The sequence below is a fragment of the Myotis daubentonii genome, chromosome 16 (genome assembly GCF_963259705.1).
Source record: "Myotis daubentonii chromosome 16, mMyoDau2.1, whole genome shotgun sequence".
Lineage (NCBI taxonomy): Eukaryota > Metazoa > Chordata > Mammalia > Chiroptera > Vespertilionidae > Myotis > Myotis daubentonii.
The window spans coordinates 17,775,805-17,794,682 of NC_081855.1; the positions used below are offsets into that span (position 1 = coordinate 17,775,805).

An 18,878-nucleotide genomic window follows, 5' to 3' on the forward strand; every position below is an offset into this window, starting at 1 on the left:
GCTGTTCCCGCTCTCCCGTGCCTTGTGCGCTTTGATCCAATCCTAGCTATTCCCGTGGAACTTAGCAAGGGTGGAGAATTCCAAAATATGGATGTGCCCGATGTTAGCTACTCATTCCCAGTGGTGTATAAGGAGTTGGCATTTTTGTATATTTTCACACATAATATTTCAAGCAAATTTTGCTTCTAAGCCTGCAATCGGTAAAGTCTTCCTGATTATCAGTTGCAAAATATTCTGGGATTTCTCCTTCCAAATGTATATGATTGGCATGAGGTAAACAGGAATCATGGAGCCCTAGCTGGTTTGGCACATTGGATAGAGCGTCGGCCTACAGACTGAAGGGTCCTGGGTTTGATTCTGGTCAAGGGCACATGCCCGGGTTCTGGGCTCGATCCCCACTCGGGGGCGTGCAGGAGGCAGCTGATCAATGATTCTCTCTCATCATTGATGTTTTCATCTCTCTCTCCCTTCTCCTCTGAAATCAATAAAAATATATTTAAAAATTATGTAAGTAATAATACATACAAGTAAAGTCTTGTGAGGCTAGAAAAAGCCATTTCTGCTGTTTAGAGAAACCACTCAGTGCTTTTAAGCTGTTTCTTCCAGTGACATCTCAATTTCTAGATAATGCACATAAACAGATATATCTTTATATACCAATGGTTGACATTATTTAGTTCTACCCTGTCGATAAGGTACAATCTTTCAACTGAGTTTACAATAATTGCTATTTACATCGTAATTCAGAATGTGTATCTTTACCACTATGGCTGCGTCAATAGTGGTAACTGCTGAGCCAAGTAGGATCAGCTGATTACATTTCCTTTCCTGCACAACTTTTGTTTCTTCTGAAGTTTATAATTATTTAAAGGAACATGCTCCATATTCTTTGAACCTATTGTGAAATCTTCCTTAACTGTAAAAGTCTGGCAGTATAATCATCTACACGTGCAAACTGGTCATAGAACTGGTATTTCAGTTGCACTTTTTTCCTAGAGTCACAGGGGTGGATGGAAATTTTATAAAACTTTTTATATAAAAATATTATATAAATGCATGACAACCGGGGGCAGCTCCTGCAATGAGCATCTGTCCCCTGGTGGTCAGTGAGCATCATAGCAACTGGTCATTCTGCTGTTTAGTCAATTTGCATGTTAGCATTTTATTATATAGGAGGATCACCAGTGTATGAATGATCCAGATTGCTCACATCTTCACCTGCGTTTGGTTGCTAACACTATTTTAAAATTTTAGCCATCTTGGTGAGTGTGTAATGAAATAATACTGTGGTTTTAATTTGCATTTCCCTGATGGCTAATAATTTGTACAATTTTCTTGTGCTTATTTTCTTTTTAAAAATATATTTTTAGCCCTGACCTGTTTGGCTCAGTGGATAGAGTGTCACTCGAATGAATTTTATTATTTCTTCAAGGTTCTTCACATACGTACGCCTTAAGAGATATCAAGTAGGCATAACATGTTCTCAAAAAATTAGGGTCGCCACACAGAAGAATTTTGAGTCAGAGATTTTGCTGGTTTTGGCACGCACTCACAAAAAGTTGCCCATTCCTGTTCTAGACACTTGGGTTACGATTGAAGAAGAACTGAGAAAAGGCTCCTCTGGATCTGGGTGTGCAATGGTGGAGACAGCATCATCTCTGGGAAATGCTGATGCAGGAAGTAAAATGGGGTGTGGGGCAAAGAAGAAGCAAGAGACTGTACCTATGGACTCCTCTGGGAAGGGTTCCTCTCCACAATGGCAACAATGAGGAAGTCAAGGGACCTCAACAGAAGCTGAAAAGGACACACCCGGGAGGCAGATGGGGGGCGGGGGTGGTGGTGGTGAAGGGGGGAGCAAAGCTGGCCCTATATATAGCTTCTTCACTTGCACAACCTCTGCCTGGGTTCCAATGATCATTTACTGCCAAAGTTGAGGAAAAGGAAGATCCCAGGTTATAGACTCCTGGGCTTTTAGACACAGAGACCAGCAGGACTCCAGCCACAAACCTGACTCCTCCCTTGCTAACCTCTACCCCACTCTCTAGGATTTCATTTTAACCAACTCTGCTCATTGCTGCACTGCAAACCCAAGAATCACAGCCTCCAGACTTTGCACAGGTAACTGGGCTGGGGATGCAGGTGAGACCAAGGGGACAGGGAGGGAGTTAGAGAAAGCAGGGAGAGGGGGCTGTGGGTCTCAACTGGGACTGAATAGGAAGAGATATAAAAGGGCAGCTTGGAGATTCAATGAGCTGGTGGAGATTTTAGACTCTATTCACATAACTGGATTTGGGTTGCCCCATCTCTAGCACAGTTCCAGCCCCATCTTCAGCCTCCAGCCTAAATGCAGCCCTAACCCCATTACAAACACCAGCACCAACCCAACTCTCTTCAATTTCTAACATCAGCACCAAACTTAGGCCCCACTCCATCCATGGCATCAACATCAGTATTGACCCCGGTCCTAGGAGGAGACACAACCTTACTTGCATCCCCAATGTAAGACCCAGTCCTAGCAATACCTTTAACTCCAACTCTACCTTTACCTTCAATCTCACATTCAACCCAACCCCAGCCCAAAAACCAATCCTGACCTCACTTCCAACCTCTGCTGCAAACCCAGGTCCATTCCCATTCGTATCCCTAACCCTGATTCATCCTCAACCTGAAATTCTTCTTTTACCTCAACTCCAGCCCTGACTTCAGCTCCAACCTAGTTCCAGCCTTCCCTGTCTCCTATCTCCAGCCCCAGCCTGGTCACTGGCCCTGCCTCCATTTCAGCTCTTACAGCCTCAGAGTTGGCCCAAGGATGTCAATGAACTATGAAGACCTCCAGTCCTTGGAGAGTGAGAAGAAAAGCCAGGGTTCTAGAAAGGGTAAGAGGAAAGGAGAAATGGTGTCTCCTAAAACACTCTCTTAATATGTTTAGAAGGATTTCTGCTGTCAGTGTATCTGCACCTCTACCATGTGCACTGCTGGGGTCCCCGACACTGCGGGTGTTAGGCTCTAGCTCCTGGTGGTTGCAATATGAAGAGGATTCGAGAAGGACAGGATCAGGGTGGACCAAAGCAGTCCTGGCTGCTATACTCTGGGGAAGGTCATGAGCAATTACACTGGGAGAGTGAACAGTCATGCTTAGAAAGGAAAAATTTGTTGACTGGACAAGTACAGATAAGCACAAGCCTGCTGAGGGCCTGGCTGCCCCAGCTCATTGTCTATCCTCCTCCCCCAGGTTGCAGCCCTGATGATAAGACCTTACATGTTGCCATCGTGTTGACATAGGGATGTGGGGCTCGGGTGACTGAGAACTTGTGCTGGTCCATGAGGGGTGAGATGCCTGGGCATCCCCTGCACCACAACCTCTCCCCAGCTTTACCTGCACCACTCTTCATCCCTGACAGGTCCCCGTGGCCCTCTGCTCCTCCCCCGTGTCTCTCCTGTCCTCAACCTCCATGTCCTGATGTCCTCTCCTCTTGCAGGGCTGCCTCCTCCCCCAGCCTTCCTGCAGCATCTCTGCTCTGGCCCCTGGCCCCTTCTGCTCTCTCTGGGCCTCATCCTTCTCCTGATGATTGGTATCTGCGTGATTGGATCCAAAAGTGAGTGCCCCAGGAGGGGCAGGGAAGGGGGCGACAGTGGGATGTAGGAACTCAGGACTGATGATGACCATGGTGGGTAAAGACGCTGCTGGCTCTGGTGCTTCCTCATGGGTAATGTAGTCCAAGTGCCTAACCTCTGGAAGCCTGGGTTTCCTCTCTGCAAGCTTGGATAACAACATGCCTGTCCCCTGAAGTGGGGTGGCTGTGAGGACCCAATGAGCCAATGTATGTCAAGTGCCCTGCCCAGTGCCAGCACAGAGAGGACTGAGCAATCTTAGCTCTCATTGTCCCACCTGCCTGATCAGATGCCAAGGTTCAGAGTGATGTGGAGACCCTGAGAGCATCTTTCAGCAACTTCACTTCCAACACGATGGCTGAAGTCCAGGCACTGCACTCCCAGGGTGAGCCTGGCTGGAAGGGACTCTGGATGGGAGGGGTCCTGGTGGGGGAGGGGGAGCTGGATCCTGAGCACTGAGTCCCCCTGTCCTCCAGGTGGCAGTTTGCAAACAACAATAACATCTCTGAAAGCTGTGGTGGAAAAGCAGGAGCAGGAGCTGCAAGCAGGTGAGAGGCCCTCCAGGAGTGAGTGTGCGAGGGTGGGGGCCAGGCTCTCAGGACAGAGGTGGGGGGGCGCAGCCTGGGGTGCTGAGTGCCCTCCCCTCCAGCCCGCAGCCTGAATGACAAGGTGTTTTCTCTGGAGAGCAAGCTGGAGAAAGAGCAGCAGGAACTCAAAGCAGGTCAGGCCCCTCCTCCCCTGCCCCTGGGCCTGATGTGGTGGGAGGGGATGGAGGACCCTCAGCTGGCCCCCTGCCCTTCTGTGTATCCCAGATTATTCTGAAATGCTCCTGGGAGTCCAACAACTGGAAAAAGACCTGAACTCCCTGCATTGTCAGCTGGCTGCGCTCAAGAGCAATGGTGAGTGGTGTGTAGGGTAGCGCCTAGCCCCATATCCTGCCCATGTCTCACTGGGCAGCATCTCAGAACCTCCACACTCCCACCCCAGGCTCTCAAAATACCTGCTGCCCCATTGGCTGGCTGGAGTATGAAGGCAGCTGCTACTGGTTTTCTCGCTCTGTATTGACCTGGCCTGAGGCTGAGAAGCACTGCCAGCTGGAGAACGCCCACCTGGTGGTCGTGGGCTCCCGGAAGGAGCAGGTGAGGACTGGGAGAGCTTGTTTGGGAAGCTGGTTGGTCTACTTGAAGTCACTGCCCTCGTCATCTCTCCCCAGAGGTTTCTTCAGCAACACATGTACCCTGTGGACACCTGGATTGGCCTCACTGACCAACATGGTCCCTGGACATGGGTGGACGGGACAGACTATAAGACCGGCTTCCAGTGAGTGTGTGTGCTCTGTACTCTGTTCCTTTGGCCTGGATCCTGCTATCCCTACTGGGTGTTTTTGAGGCAAGAGGGACTCCTTGGCTTGGCTGAGGGTCTGGCTTCCAGGGTCCACATCTGTCTGCTTTCCTTAGGAACTGGAGTCCAACGCAGCCAGACAATTGGTACTACCATGGGCAAGAGGACTGTGCCCACTTCAGGACCGATGGCCAATGGAACGATAACCTGTGCGTGATGCCCTTCCACTGGGTCTGCGAGACAGAGCTGAGCAGATCCAGCTCCTAGCCTCCTCTCCCCTAGTCTATTTCCTTAATGCTTCCACCTGCTGAGGGAACCTGGGTGGGGATTCTTTTTTCTGGGGGGCCTCCTGCATCACCCCAGGGGTTTGCATCTAGGATATGAAGGGAAGGGGAGAGGACGATGTGTGAGGAATGTAGAATGATGTTTGATGGGGTGGGTAGATGAAAAACCACGCCACTCTCTGCAATTTGCAGGTTATTATTGTCAACTTTTTTTAGAATAAAAAGAAGAGAAAGATACTAAACATTTTGTGTTGTCTGGTGATTGGGGGTTAGGAATGTGCTGCGGCTTGTTGGCACTAGGAAGCCTTGCGCAGGCAGCAGGGCATTGGGAAAACTGTATGAGTTTTGGGTCAGAAGGTGGGATTGGTTGTTTACAGGGCGAGTAGCTCTGCTCTCTGAGTCTCAGCTGTAAAGCAGTATTGTTGCTGGGACCATCCTCTTTCCAGAGCCTCTCAGAACAGAGCCACCCCTGTGTGCCAGAAGCCAATTCCAGCGTGTCAGCAGGGCTGAATCAGCTGGGAATGGCTGAGAGCATTTCCCCAAACCTGAAAAGGACGCATAAATGATTGTTTGGTGCCAGACAGCTGAGGGCATTGCAATCTACATGTTACTGCAGGGGTGGGCAAACTTTTTGACTCGAGGGCCACAATGGGTTCTTAAACTGGACCAGAGGGCCGGAACAAAAGCATGGATGGAGTGTTTGTGTGAACTAATATAAATTCAAAGTAAACATCATTACATAAAAGGGTACGGTCAATAGTTTTATTCCTTTCAAAGGGCCATAGTTTGCCCAGGGCTTTGTTATTGCCTCCTGCTGACCAAACACCTGAACAGCCATAGGCAGTGCCCCCAGTCTGACAATGGATTCTGTATACCAAACCTTGGCCTTTGATATGTGTATCTACCTTGCTTTAGGACAATTTTTGTGAATAAAAAGCAAGGGGTCCAGAGAGACAGGAGAACTTGATTCCTACAGCCAAGCTCCTCTGGCCCCCCAAATGCCTTCCAAATTTATGTTTCGTCTCTGGACTCTTGATTAATTTACACACAGCGCCTTCTCCAGATTCCTGAACCCTTCTAGATGCTGGATCAAGACTCTGGGTGAACCAAGATGGCGGCATAGGTTAACGCCGGAATTTGCTGCTTTGAACAACTACTTCAAAAGTGAAACTAAAACACGGAACAGACATCACCCAGAACCACAGGAACGCTGGCTGAGTGGAAGTCCTACAACTAGGAGGAAAGAGAAACGCATACGGACACTCAGAGGAGGCACAGTGCTGAAGTCAAATTCTGAGGTGCAGAGTGCGCGGAGCGGGCTGGCGGCGGAGGGCGCGGTTGGCGTTTTCAATCGGGAGGGAGTCGCAGACTCTGAGCTCCAGATACAGGCGAATCTTTAGGGACCCAGACTCAAACAGGAGAAGCGGGACTGTCTGGCTTCGGTCAGAGCAAGTGCAGCTTTCTCTCCGAGCTTTGCAGCGGGTGCTGGGACTCAGAGAGGCAGAGCCCCTGGGGACAGGACTGAGAGCCGCCATAACTGCTCTCTCCGGCCCACCCTGTTGATCCTGTGCGACCCACCCCGCCCAAGCCCTGCACAGAGGCATTTGCCAGATAGCCTCAGGCAAAGGCTAGATTAGCACCTCCCTAGAGGACAGAAGTTCTCTCACTGCTGACACAGCTGATTCTCATAGCCACTTGGCCTGGAGGTCAAACCCTCCCTGGGATTAGCTACAATAATCAAGGTTTAACTATAAGACTGCGAATAAAGACCACTAGGGGGTGCACCAAGGAAGCATAACAAAATGCGGAGACAAAGAAACAGGACAAAATTGTCAATGGAAGATATAGAGTTCAGAACCACACTTTTAAGGTCTCTCAAGAACTGTTTAGAAGCTGCCGATAAACTTAATGAGATCTACACGAAAACTAATGAGACCCTCGATGTTATATTGGGGAACCAACTAGAAATTAAGCATACACGGACTGAAATAACGAATATTATACAGACTCCCGACAGCAGACCAGAGGAGCACAAGAATCAAGTCAATGATTTGAAATGCGAGGAAGCAAAAAACACCCAACCGGAAAAGCAAAATGAAAAAAGAATCCAAAAATGCGAGGATAGTGTAAGGAGCCTCTGGGACAGCTTCAAGCATACCAACATCAGAATTATAGGGGTGCCAGAAGATGAGAGAGAGCAAGATATTGAAAACCTATTTGAAGAAATAATGACAGAAAACTTCCCCCACCTGGTGAAAGAAATGGACTTACAGGTCCAAGAAGCGCGGAGAACCCCAAACAAAAGGAATCCAAAGAGGACCACACCAAGACACATCATCATTAAAATGCCAAGAGCAAAAGATAAAGAGAGACTCTTAAAAACAGCAAGAGAAAGAAACTCAGTTACCTACAAGGGAATACCCATACGACTGTCAGCTGATTTCTCAACAGAAACTTTGCAGGCCAGAAGGGAGTGGCAAGAAATATTCAAAGTGATGAATACCAAGAACCTACAACCAAGATTACTTTATCCAGCAAAGCTATCATTCAGAATTGAAGGTCAGATAAAGAGCTTCACAGATAAGGAAAAGCTAAAGGAGTTCATCACCACCAAACCAGGATTATATGAAATGCTGAAAGGTATCCTTTAAGAAGAGGAAGAGGAAGAAAAAGGTAAAGATACAAATTATGAACAACAAATATGCATCTATCAACAAGTGAATCTAAGAATCAAGTGAATAAATAATCTGATGAACAGAATGAACTGTTGATTATAATAGAATCAGGGACATAGAAAGGGAATGGACTGACTATTCTTGGGGGGGAAAGGGGTGTGGGAGATGTGGGAAGAGACTGGACAAAAATCATGCACCTATGGATGAGGACAGTGGGTGGGGAGTGAGGGCGGAGGGTGGGGCGGGAACTGGGAGGAGGGGAGTTATGGGGGGGGGGGGAAAGAGGAACAAATGTAATAATCTGAACAATAAAGATTTAATTTAAAAAAAAAAAAAAGACTCCGGGCATTACCTGTGTGTCGAGTGCTTTCAAAGCTCCAGATGAAACTTCTTGGTGTCAGTTGCTTGCATTACAGTGAAGAGAAGCAGCATCCACAGGCAACAAGTACAGTGGGGCCTTGACTTACGAGTGTCCCGACTAACGCGTTTTTCTGAGATACCAGCTGTCTCTCGGCTGATTTTTTGCACTGAGTTGATAGAGTAATTTGAGTTAACGAGCTCCTTAACGAGCTCGGTCTCTGAACGAATTAAACTCGTAAGTCAAGGCCCCACTGTACAATGAATCAAAGCTGAGGCCAGCTTTGGCTCATGCTGTGGAATTTCCTAAAATCTCTCAAAGGTTACAAACCCTGAACATGCAGATCTGACCTTGGCATGCTCCGTATTCTTGCTAAGCAGCCCGAGTCCCAGCATTAGCAGCAGCTGGCCTTGTCTTTACTAAATCTACTCTTTGCTCTGGAGGCAGACACTGTTTCTATTTTCCAAGGCTGTTTGCTATACAAATATCCTTGAAAAGACAGTTGAGAATGTAGGCAGTCAGTGACTCTGCTCTTAAGATGTTCACAAATGTGAGAATTTTCTTCCCAAACCCTAAAGATACAGTTCTCCTACAATTGATATATATATACTAGAGGCCTGGTGCACGAAATTTGTGCGGGGGAGGGGGGCGGGGGAGGGAGAAGGTTGTCCCTCAGCCCAGCCTGCACCCTCTCCAATCTGGGACCCCTCGAGGGATGTTCGACTGCCCAGGCAGTCAGACATTTTTCCCACAATCCAGGACTGCTGGCTCCCAACCGCTTGCCTGCCTACCTGATTGCCCCCTAACCACTCCCCTGTCAGCCTGATGGACGCCTAACGGCTCCCCTGCTGGCCCAATTGCCCCCACCTGCCCTCCCCTGCTGGTCTGGTCAGAGAGAATCATTGATTGGCTGCCTCCTGCACACCCCCTACCAGGGACCGAGTCCAAAACTCAGGCAGATGCCCTGACTGGGAATTTAACAGTGACCTCCTGGTTCATAGGTCAACACTCAGCATGGAGTCACATCAGCTGGACTTGCTTTGATTCAGGTTTTAAAGTTAGCTAAGTATCTTGAAAATTATGTTTCAGCTGACACACCATAGAATTAAATTGTTATCAACAGAATATTTTAAAGATTATAATTCAATTTAGCTTAATACTTTTTTCAAATATTAAATGCTTATATTATACTCCATGCTGATCAAATTAGGAAAAAGACATATAGCTGTTTATAAGCCAAAAAATTTATTAAACCAATTTGATCTTGTGGACTTAGATTTTTATGGAGAAATGCTTTTAAGCAAATGATTTCTGTGAGAGTGATGTTTCTACAAGTTTGAACATTCAGCATATCGAAAGTTGTTTCTTTTAGAAGATTTCTAGGACAATTAGATGTATGCAAGTGTGTTAGTAATCCAGAACACCTTTTATTCTCAGCCAATGAGAAATAATGACTTCTCTTAATTTCAGTCGCACAAAGACTCTGTAGCTGCCTGGCCGGCAAGCTCAGTGGTTGAGTGTTGACCTATGAACCATGAGGTCACGGCCCCATTCCCAGTCAGGTCACATGACCAGGTTGCCGGCTGAATCTCCGAAGTGGGGGGTGCAGGAGGCAGCCTATCAATGGTTCTCTCTCATCATTGATGTTTCTATCTCCCTCTCCCTCTCCCTTCCTCTCTGAAATCAATAAAAAAATATTTTTTTAAAAAGTCTGCAGCTTCCATTCTACAACTTCAGCCTTGGGTCCAAAGTAAACACAGAAATACAAGGACCCCTTAATCCAAGAAAGTGAGACAGGAACTGGGAAGAAAGTGTGCAAGAACTGGGAGGAGGGCACAATGGCAGTTCAAGGTGGCACAGTAATACATAAACCAGGGTCCTTCACCTCTTGTGACTTTAAGGCTCCTTTACTATCTCGCAAGAGTACTTCATTAAGAAGTCTGTTGCGAAGCGCCGCGGCCCCGCCGTCGAGCTTCCTGCGGCGGCGGCCACCCGAGCAAGTGGTGTGGTGGGGGTGGAGAGCGGCCACGGCGGCGGCACCTCCCCGAGTGGCCCGCGGAGACCTGCTCCGCGAGGAAGATATCAAGTTGTGCTAGTACAACCATATAAATAATTAATACCTGAAGTCTAAATGTAACATGGACATTAACAGTGATGACAGATAAATGCAGACGCTTGGGAATCATATACTAGGCGAAACACTTTCAAAAAGAAAGGAATTTAGGAGGTTGTAGTATTCTCCATGGCTGAAGCTGAGAGTCTGAAATCCTGATGCTTAAGCTCTATTCTAGATCATAGCTCCAACTCCTTCAGGATATAAGGAAAAGAGATAATATTTCCACAATGATAGATCTTTGGTTGTACAGGTTTCCCAATGGATCATGATGACCGTACTGTAGGGACTTGCCATAGTATGGCTGCTTCCCGATCTACTCGTGTTATAAGACCAACAGTGGGGTTAAACGGCTTGGATGAATCTTTTTGTGGTAGAACTTTAAGAAATCGTAGCATTGCTCACCCTGAAGAAATCTCTTCTCATTCTCAAGTACGATCAAGATCACCAAAGAAGAGACCAGAGCCTGTGCAAATTCAGAAGGGAAATAATAGTGGGAGAACTACTGATTTAAAACAGCAAAGTACTCGAGAGTCATGGGTAAGCCCTAGGAAAAGAAGACTTTCTTCAGAAAAAGATAATATAGAAAGGCAGTCTGTAGAAAATTGTGAGAAAAGGCAAACGGAACCTGTTTCACCAGTTTTAAAAAGAATTAAGCGTTGTCTTAGATCTGAAGCACCAAACAGTTCAGAAGAAGATTCACCTGTAAAATCAGACAAGGAGTCAGCAGAACAGAGAAGTACAGTAGTGGACAATGATGCAGATTTTCAAGGGACTAAACGAGCTTGTCGATGTCTTCTACTGGATGATTGTGAGAAAAGGGAAATTAAAAAGGTGAATGTCAGTGAGGAGGGGCCACTTAATTCTGCAGTAGTTGAAGAAATCACAGGCTATTTGGCTGTCAATGGTGTTGATGACAGTGATTCAGCTGGTGTAAACTCTGATGACTGTCAGCCTGATGGGAACACTAAACAAAATAGCGCTGGTTCCTACCCGTTGCAGGAAAAATCAGTAGCTGAAAATGGGGATTCGGACGCCCACACTTCAGTGTTTCTTGATAGTAGGAAGGAGGACAGTTATATAGACCATAACGTGCCTTGCACGAATTCAGAAGTGCAGGTCAAGTTGGAGGACCACAAAAGAGTAACTGCCTGCGTGCCCGTGGAGCATGTTAATCAGATGACGACTGAGCCAGCTACAGGCCCATTTCCTGAAATTCAGTCTTTAAGGGATTCTGAGGAGGAAGCAGATGTGGTGGGAGATAGCAGTGCCTCAAAAGAGCAGTGTAATGAAAGTACCAACAACGCCCTGGACACAAGACTTGAGCGTATGCCAGACTCCGGAGAACTGGAACCATCTTCTATTCTAGACGGTGTGTCAGCTCAAACGATGTCTTTATCAGAACCTCAAGAACATCGATATACTCTGAGAACTTCACCACGAAGGGCAGCCCCTACCAGAAGTAGTCCCACGAAAAACAGTTCTCCTTGCAGAGAAAATGGACAACTGGAGGAGAATAATCTGAGTCCCAATGAAACAAATGTAACTGTTAGTGATACTATAAGTGAGGCTCCCACAAATCCTGATGAAGTTTCTCAGAATGATAAAAGGATATGTTGTGACTCTGAAAATTATGGGAGTGAAGGGCAAAGTAAGCCACCCTCGGAGGCAAGACTCAATAGTGGAAATTTGCCATCTGCCAAAGAGAGTGCCAATCCGCACATTACAGAAGAGGAAGATGATGATCCCGATGTTTATTACTTTGAATCAGATCATGTGGCACTGAAACACAACAAAGATTATCAGAGACTATTGCAGACGATTGCTGTACTCGAGGCTCAACGTTCTCAAGCAGTCCAGGATCTTGAAAGTTTAGGCAGACACCAGGAAGAAGCACTAAAAAATCCCATTTGATTTGTGGAGAAACTCCAGAAGAAGGCTGATACAGGGCTTCCATATCCACAGAGAGTTGTTCAATTGCCCGAGATTGTATGGGACCAATATACCAATAGTCTTGGGAACTTTGAAAGCGAATTTAAAAATCGTAAAAGACATACTAGGAGAGTTAAGCTAGTTTTTGATAAAGGTTTACCTGCTAGACCAAAAAGTCCTTCAGATCCTAAGAAGGATGGAGAGTCCCTTTCATACTCTATGTTGCCTTTGAGTGATGGCCCAGAAGGCTCAAGCAGTCGTCCTCAAATGATAAGAGGACGTCTGTGTGATGACACCAAACCTGAAACCTTTAACCAGTTGTGGACTGTTGAAGAACAGAAAAAGCTTGAACAGCTACTCCTGAAATACCCTCCTGAAGAAGTGGAATCTCGACGCTGGCAAAAGATAGCAGATGAGCTGGGCAATAGGACAGCAAAACAGGTTGCCAGCCGAGTGCAGAAGTATTTCATAAAACTAACTAAAGCTGGCATTCCAGTCCCAGGCAGAACACCAAACTTATATACATACTCCAAAAAGTCTTCAACAAGCAGACGACAGCACCCTCTTAATAAGCATCTCTTTAAACCTTCCACTTTTATGACTTCCCACGAACCACCAGTGTATATGGATGAAGATGATGACCGATCTTGTTTTCATAGCCACATGAGCACTGCTATGGAGGAGGCATCAGATGAGGAAAGTATTCCTATTATGTATAGGAATTTACCTGAATATAAGGAACTGTTACAGTTTAAAAAGTTAAAGAAGCAGAAACTTCAGCAAATGCAAGCTGAAAGTGGATTTGTACAACACTTGGGTTTCAAGTGTGATAACTGTGGCATAGAGCCTATCCAGGGTGTTCGGTGGCATTGCCAGGATTGTCCTCCAGAAATGTCTTTGGATTTCTGTGATTCTTGTTCAGACTGCCTACATGAAACAGATATTCACAAAGAAGGTCACCAGTTAGAACCTGTGTATAGGTCAGAGACATTTTTAGACAGAGACTACTGTGTGTCCCAGGGCACCAGTTATAATTACCTTGACCCAAACTACTTTCCAGCCAACAGATGACATGGGAGAGAACACCGTATACTAGTCCTCTTCAACACATAGCAATGGTCTCATTGTGAGTTATGTGCACAGTTTGGAAAGGTTCTCTGCTTTCCCTGAATGACACTCACAGCATGACAGCTTCCTGAGTGTTCTCGTCCAGTCCAGCTCTGCACCGTGTGGCTCCAGATCGCTGCTCAGCAGCTGAACATTCCTGGTGAGCAAAGGGTTTCCTTGGTGAGTCTCTCACCCCCACCTTCCAGTCTCTGAGGTGGCACTTAAATAGGTGAGATGGAAATGAGAGCACACATTAAAACGTGAGTCAATTCCAAAGGTTTCAAAGAACTTGGTCATAAATACGGTAATGAGAAGACGAAGTATTTATATTAAAACAGTTTAGTAGCTTTCAGTTTTGTGAAAATAGTCTTCAGCACAGAAACTGACTTCTGTAGACAAAGTTTTAACCAATGAAGGTGTTTGCTTCTAGAATATACACTTTAAAAGAACTCCCCGCCCCAGTGGTGGCCCCTGACGGCCGTTAGTAAATTGGAGCTGCTTAACCATATTGATGTCTAATTTCTTTTAACCACAATGAACTGTCCTTACCAACACGAAGCACTACAGGAGGCAGCGGCCACATCGCTTCCTTAACCAGCTCATGGTGTGTGAATGTTATAAAATGGTCACTCAGATATATTTTTTAAGTGTAATGTTATATTAGATGATCATGTGATGTGTACAAACTATGGTGAAAAGTGCCAGTGGTAGTAACTGTGTAAAGTCTTTAATTCACAACATTAATTCCTTTAAAATACACAGCCTCTGCCTCTGTATTTGGAGTTGTCAGTACAACTCATTAAAGAAAACTGCCTAATATAAAGATCATATATATGGTAATAATTCCCTCTTTTGTAGTCTGCACAAGATCCATAAAAGATTGTATTTTTATTACTATTTAAACAAGTGATTAAATTTAGTCTGCGCAGTGAGCAAGGGTTCACATGCATTCTTTTATACTGCTGGATTTTGTTGTGCATCATTTACGACATTTTGTATGTTTCTTCTTATCTGTGTATACAGTATGTTCTTGAATAATGTTCACTTGTCAGGAGAACTGTGAGAAATAAACTATGTGGATACTGTCTGTTTATATTAAAAAAAAAAAAAAAAAGAAGTCTGTTGCTTAATTTTTGGAAACCTCCCTAATTGGCCCTCAAATTATGCAAATGAACCGTCTATCATGCAAAGGTCCTCTTCTGAAAAAAGGATTTTGGGCCCAAGAAGATAAGACAGCTCTGTGAGTGAGCATGTTAAAGTGTGTCTAAGTTGTCTTTGGGAAAAATGAATCTTAGCTAAGGACAAAATGAGCCTGTGGAAGGAATGGTGTGGTATTTTATCTGTTTTCGTTGGAGTCTTTTACTGGTAGGGCTCATCAGCTATAAAGTACAAACAAAACTGGAGCAAGGTTATGAAAAAAGAGAGCATTTGTTATAAAAATACAGAGGTGTCTCACAGAACCCTAGAGCAGGGTAGCATCTGAGGCCCCGAACAGAGTGGAAATAGGAGCTGGAACCCTTTTCTGGCTATTTATTTATTTATTTATTTATTTATTTATTACATTATTTACTTGATTTTAATTGCTTCAAATTCATTAATGCAAAAATAGTAATAACATACTATGGGGTTCATACAGTATTTAGAATTATAATTAGTCCTTAATTGACAACAATAACAAATTATGGGAGAGCAGAAAAGAATACATTTTAAAAAATAATTCAATGCTTGTAAATGTTTATTTATTTATTTAACTGTATCTTTATTGTTGAAAGTATTGCAAATGTCCTCTTTCCCCGCAGTGGACGCCCTCCCTCTGCCCCACCTCCTCTTCCCCCCTCGCCCCCTCCCAGGCCTTCGTGCACTGTTGTCTGTGTGCATGGGCCCTGCACACAGGCACATATGTTCTTCGGTTAGTCTCTTGTGGGAGCACTTCCTCCTGAGACTTTCTTGCTTTCTTGCATCTGATCACCACTCTGCGTCATTCTTTGCTTCACTGCAGCCATCTTTGTTTCCATGTCAATTTTTTAGTCATTTTAAAATTTTCTATGTTTTTATGATGCTTTGACATCTGGCAGATAACCCCAATCTATGTGAATTCTTTTCTTTTTTTAAAAAATATATTTTTTTATTGATTTCAGAGAGGAAGGGAGAAGGAGTGAGAGATAGAAATATCAATGATGAGTGAGAAATATTGATCGACTGCCTCCTGCACACAGCTTACTGGGGATCAAGCCTGCAACCCGGGCATGTGTCCTTGACCAGAATCGAACCTGAGACCCTTCAGTCTGCAGACTGACACTCTATCTGCTGAGCCAAACTGCCTAAGGCTGAGTGCTCTTCTTGAGTGCCCCTTCACCTGGCTGGTGAAAAACCACCATGGGACCAATGCAAAAACAGAGGTAAAAATTGTCTTTGGAAGAAATTTTACTTTAGAAAAATTTATTTGTATAGTCTGTCTTGAAGAAAAATTAAATAGGCTTTCAACCAAGATGGCAGCATAGGTTAACGCCGAAGATTGCTGCCTCGAACAACTAATTCAAGGGTACACCTAAAAGACGGAACGAACATCATCCAGAACCACAGGAAGGCTGGCTGAGTGGAAATTCTACAACTAGGAGGAAAGAGAATATCATACCCAGTCTCAGAGGAGGTGCAGTGCTGAAGTGAAATACTCAGGTGTGGAGTGCGCTCGAGGAGCGGGCTGATGGCGGAGGGCGCGGTTCTTGTTTTCAATCGGGAGGGAGTTTCAGACTCTGAGCTCCAGATCCGGGTGAGTCTCTAGGGACCCAGACTCAAATGGGAGAAGCGGGACTGTCTGGCTTCGGTTGGAACTCGAAGGCAGCTTTCTCTCCGAGGTTTGCAGCGGTTGCTGGGACTCTGTGAGGCAGAGCACATAGGGACGGAACTGAGAGCAGCCATAACTGCTCGCTCCAGCCCGCCCTGTTTGATCCCATTCGACCCGCCCTGCCCAAGCCCTGCACAGAGCCATTTGCCAGACAGCCTCAGGCAAAGGCTAGATTAGCACCTCCCCAGAGGACAGAAGTTTTCCCACTGCAGACACAGCTGACTCTCATAGCCAGTTGGCCTGGAGGTCAAATCCCCCCAGTATTAACTACAACAATCAAGGCTTAACTACAACAAGACTGCGCACAAAGACCAGTAGGGGGTGCACCAAGAAAGCATAAAAAAAATGCGGAGACAAAGAAACAGGACAAAATTGTCAATGGAAGATATAGAGTTCAGAACCACACTTTTAAGATCTCTCAAGAACTGTCTAGAAGCTGCCGATAAACTTAATGAGATCTACAAGAAATCTAATGAGACCCTCAATGTTATGATAAAGAACCAACTAGAAATTAAGCATACACTGACTGAAATAAAGAATACTATACAGACTCCCAACAGCAGACCAGAGGAGTGCAAGAATCAAGTCAAAGATTTGAAATGCGAAGAAGCAAAAAACACTCAACTGGAAAAGCAAAATGAAAAAAGAATCCGAAAATACGAACATAGTGTAAGGAGCCTCTGGGACAGCTTCAAGCGTACCAACATCAGAATTATAGGGGTGCCAGAAGATGAGAGAGAGCAAGATATTGAAAACCTATTTGAAGAAATAATGACAGAAAACTTCCCCCACCTGGTGAAAGAAATAGACTTACAGGTCCAAGAAGCGCAGAGAACCCCAAACAAAAGGAATCCAAAGAGGACCACACCAAGACACATCATAATTAAAATGCCAAGAGCAAAAGACAAAGAGAAAATCCTAAAAGCAGCAAGAGAAAGAAACTCAGTTACCTACAAGGGAGTACCCATACGACGGTCAGCTGATTTCTCAACAGAAACTTTGCAGGCCAGAAAGGAATGGCAAGAAATATTCAAAGTGATGAATACCAAGAACCTACAACCAAGATTACTTTATCCAGCAAAGCTATCATTCAGAACGGAAGGTCAGATAAAGAGCTTCACAGATAAGGAAAAGCTAAAGGAGTTCATCACCACCAAACCAGTATTATATGAAATGTTGAAAGGATCCTTTAAGAAGAGGAAGAAGAAGAAAAAGGTAAAGATACAAATTATGAACAACAAACATGCATCTATCAACAAGTGAATCTAGGAATCAAGTGAACAAATAATCTGGTGATCATAATAGAATCAGGGACATAGAAAGGGAATGGACTGACTATTCTTGGGGGGGAAAGGGGTGTGGGAGATGCGGGAAGAGACTGGACAAAAATTGTGCACCTACGGATGAGGACAGTGGGTGGGGAGTGAGGGTGGAGGGTGGGGCGGGAACTGGGAGGAGGGGAGTTATGGGGGGAAAAAAGAGGAACAAATGTAATAATCTGAACAATAAAGATTTAATTAAAAAAAAAGAAAAATTAAATAGGAGTTGGAAGACACAAAAGAAAATAGCAAAGAGTAAAACATACCACAGTCAAAAGAAGAAATAAGTAAAGAAGAAATCAGAGAGAAAACTGAAGCTATAAAAATAACTTAAAATCACATAAACCCAGATCTGAAGTTTGGAGTAGGGACTTGAGAAAATACACATAATGCAGAGAGAAAAGGGGGGAGGGGATAATAAACTTAAATAACAGGAAGGTGGAGACTCTGTATGACAGAGAGTTGGAAATACAGAGAATTTGGGTAATAGTCTCCAACTAGAAGAAAATAACAAATGTAGTATAAAAACCCCCACTCAATCAGATGACATAAGCCTATTAAAATGGAAATGGGAATATATGTTAGTCACGATATTTAGAAAACCTGAAATATAGGCATTAGACATATTCGAAGAAAACCATAACCCTAGTGAAGGACATAAAGAAAGATCTAAACACATAGATAATCATATTCTACTATTGGGTAGGAAGATTTAGTTTAATAAAACTGTCAATTCTCCTAGTATGTAAGTATAATGCCATCCCAACTAGAACACAAACTGGGTTCTCTTTTTTAAACTAAACTCCATTTTGAAATATAGATTCACATAGAGGTTGAAAAAACAGCAGAGTTCCCTAGCACCCTTCCCCCAGTTTCCTCCAATAGTGACACGTGACATAGTCTTAGTATAATTACTGGAACCAGAAAAGTGAGATTGGCATAGGACAGTGATGGCGAACCTATGACACTCATTTTTTTTAACTCATTTTTTTGGTTGATTTTTCTTTGTTAAATGGCATTTAAATATATAAAATAAATATCAAAAATATAAATCTTTGTTTTACTATGGTTGCAAATATCAAAAAATTTCTATATGTGACACGGCACCAGAGTTAAGTTAGGGTTTTCCAAAATGCTGACACGCCGAGCTCAAAAGGTTCGCCATCACTGGCATAAGACTATTAACTAGAGACCTTATTTGGATTTCACCAGTTTTGAAATGCATTCTTTTGTTTGTGTGCTTGCTTTTCATGTATAGTTCTAGACATGTTATCACAGGCATAGACTAAAGT

At 44.6% G+C, this 18,878-nt stretch overlaps 2 protein-coding genes across 2 annotated transcripts; both read left to right on the top strand.

The window, feature by feature from the left end:
• The first annotated feature begins 1,921 nt into the window (after nucleotides 1-1,921).
• On the top strand, nucleotides 1,922-5,467 carry LOC132218106 (C-type lectin domain family 10 member A-like). Its single transcript, XM_059668860.1, has 10 exons — nucleotides 1,922-2,118; nucleotides 2,747-2,876; nucleotides 3,480-3,596; nucleotides 3,902-3,997; nucleotides 4,089-4,160; nucleotides 4,262-4,333; nucleotides 4,425-4,511; nucleotides 4,600-4,751; nucleotides 4,826-4,932; nucleotides 5,070-5,467. Exons 2-10 carry the CDS (start codon nucleotides 2,810-2,812, stop codon nucleotides 5,218-5,220), a joined length of 921 nt encoding a protein of 306 aa, XP_059524843.1. The 5' UTR covers nucleotides 1,922-2,118; nucleotides 2,747-2,809; the 3' UTR covers nucleotides 5,221-5,467.
• Nucleotides 5,468-10,668: 5,201 nt separating this feature from the next.
• LOC132218110 (ZZ-type zinc finger-containing protein 3-like) lies at nucleotides 10,669-14,539 on the top strand. The gene is given in 1 exon segment (XM_059668863.1): nucleotides 10,669-14,539. A coding segment is annotated over 1 exon segment (2,703 nt). The 5' UTR covers nucleotides 10,669-10,683; the 3' UTR covers nucleotides 13,387-14,539.
• Nucleotides 14,540-18,878: the final 4,339 nt, after the last annotated feature.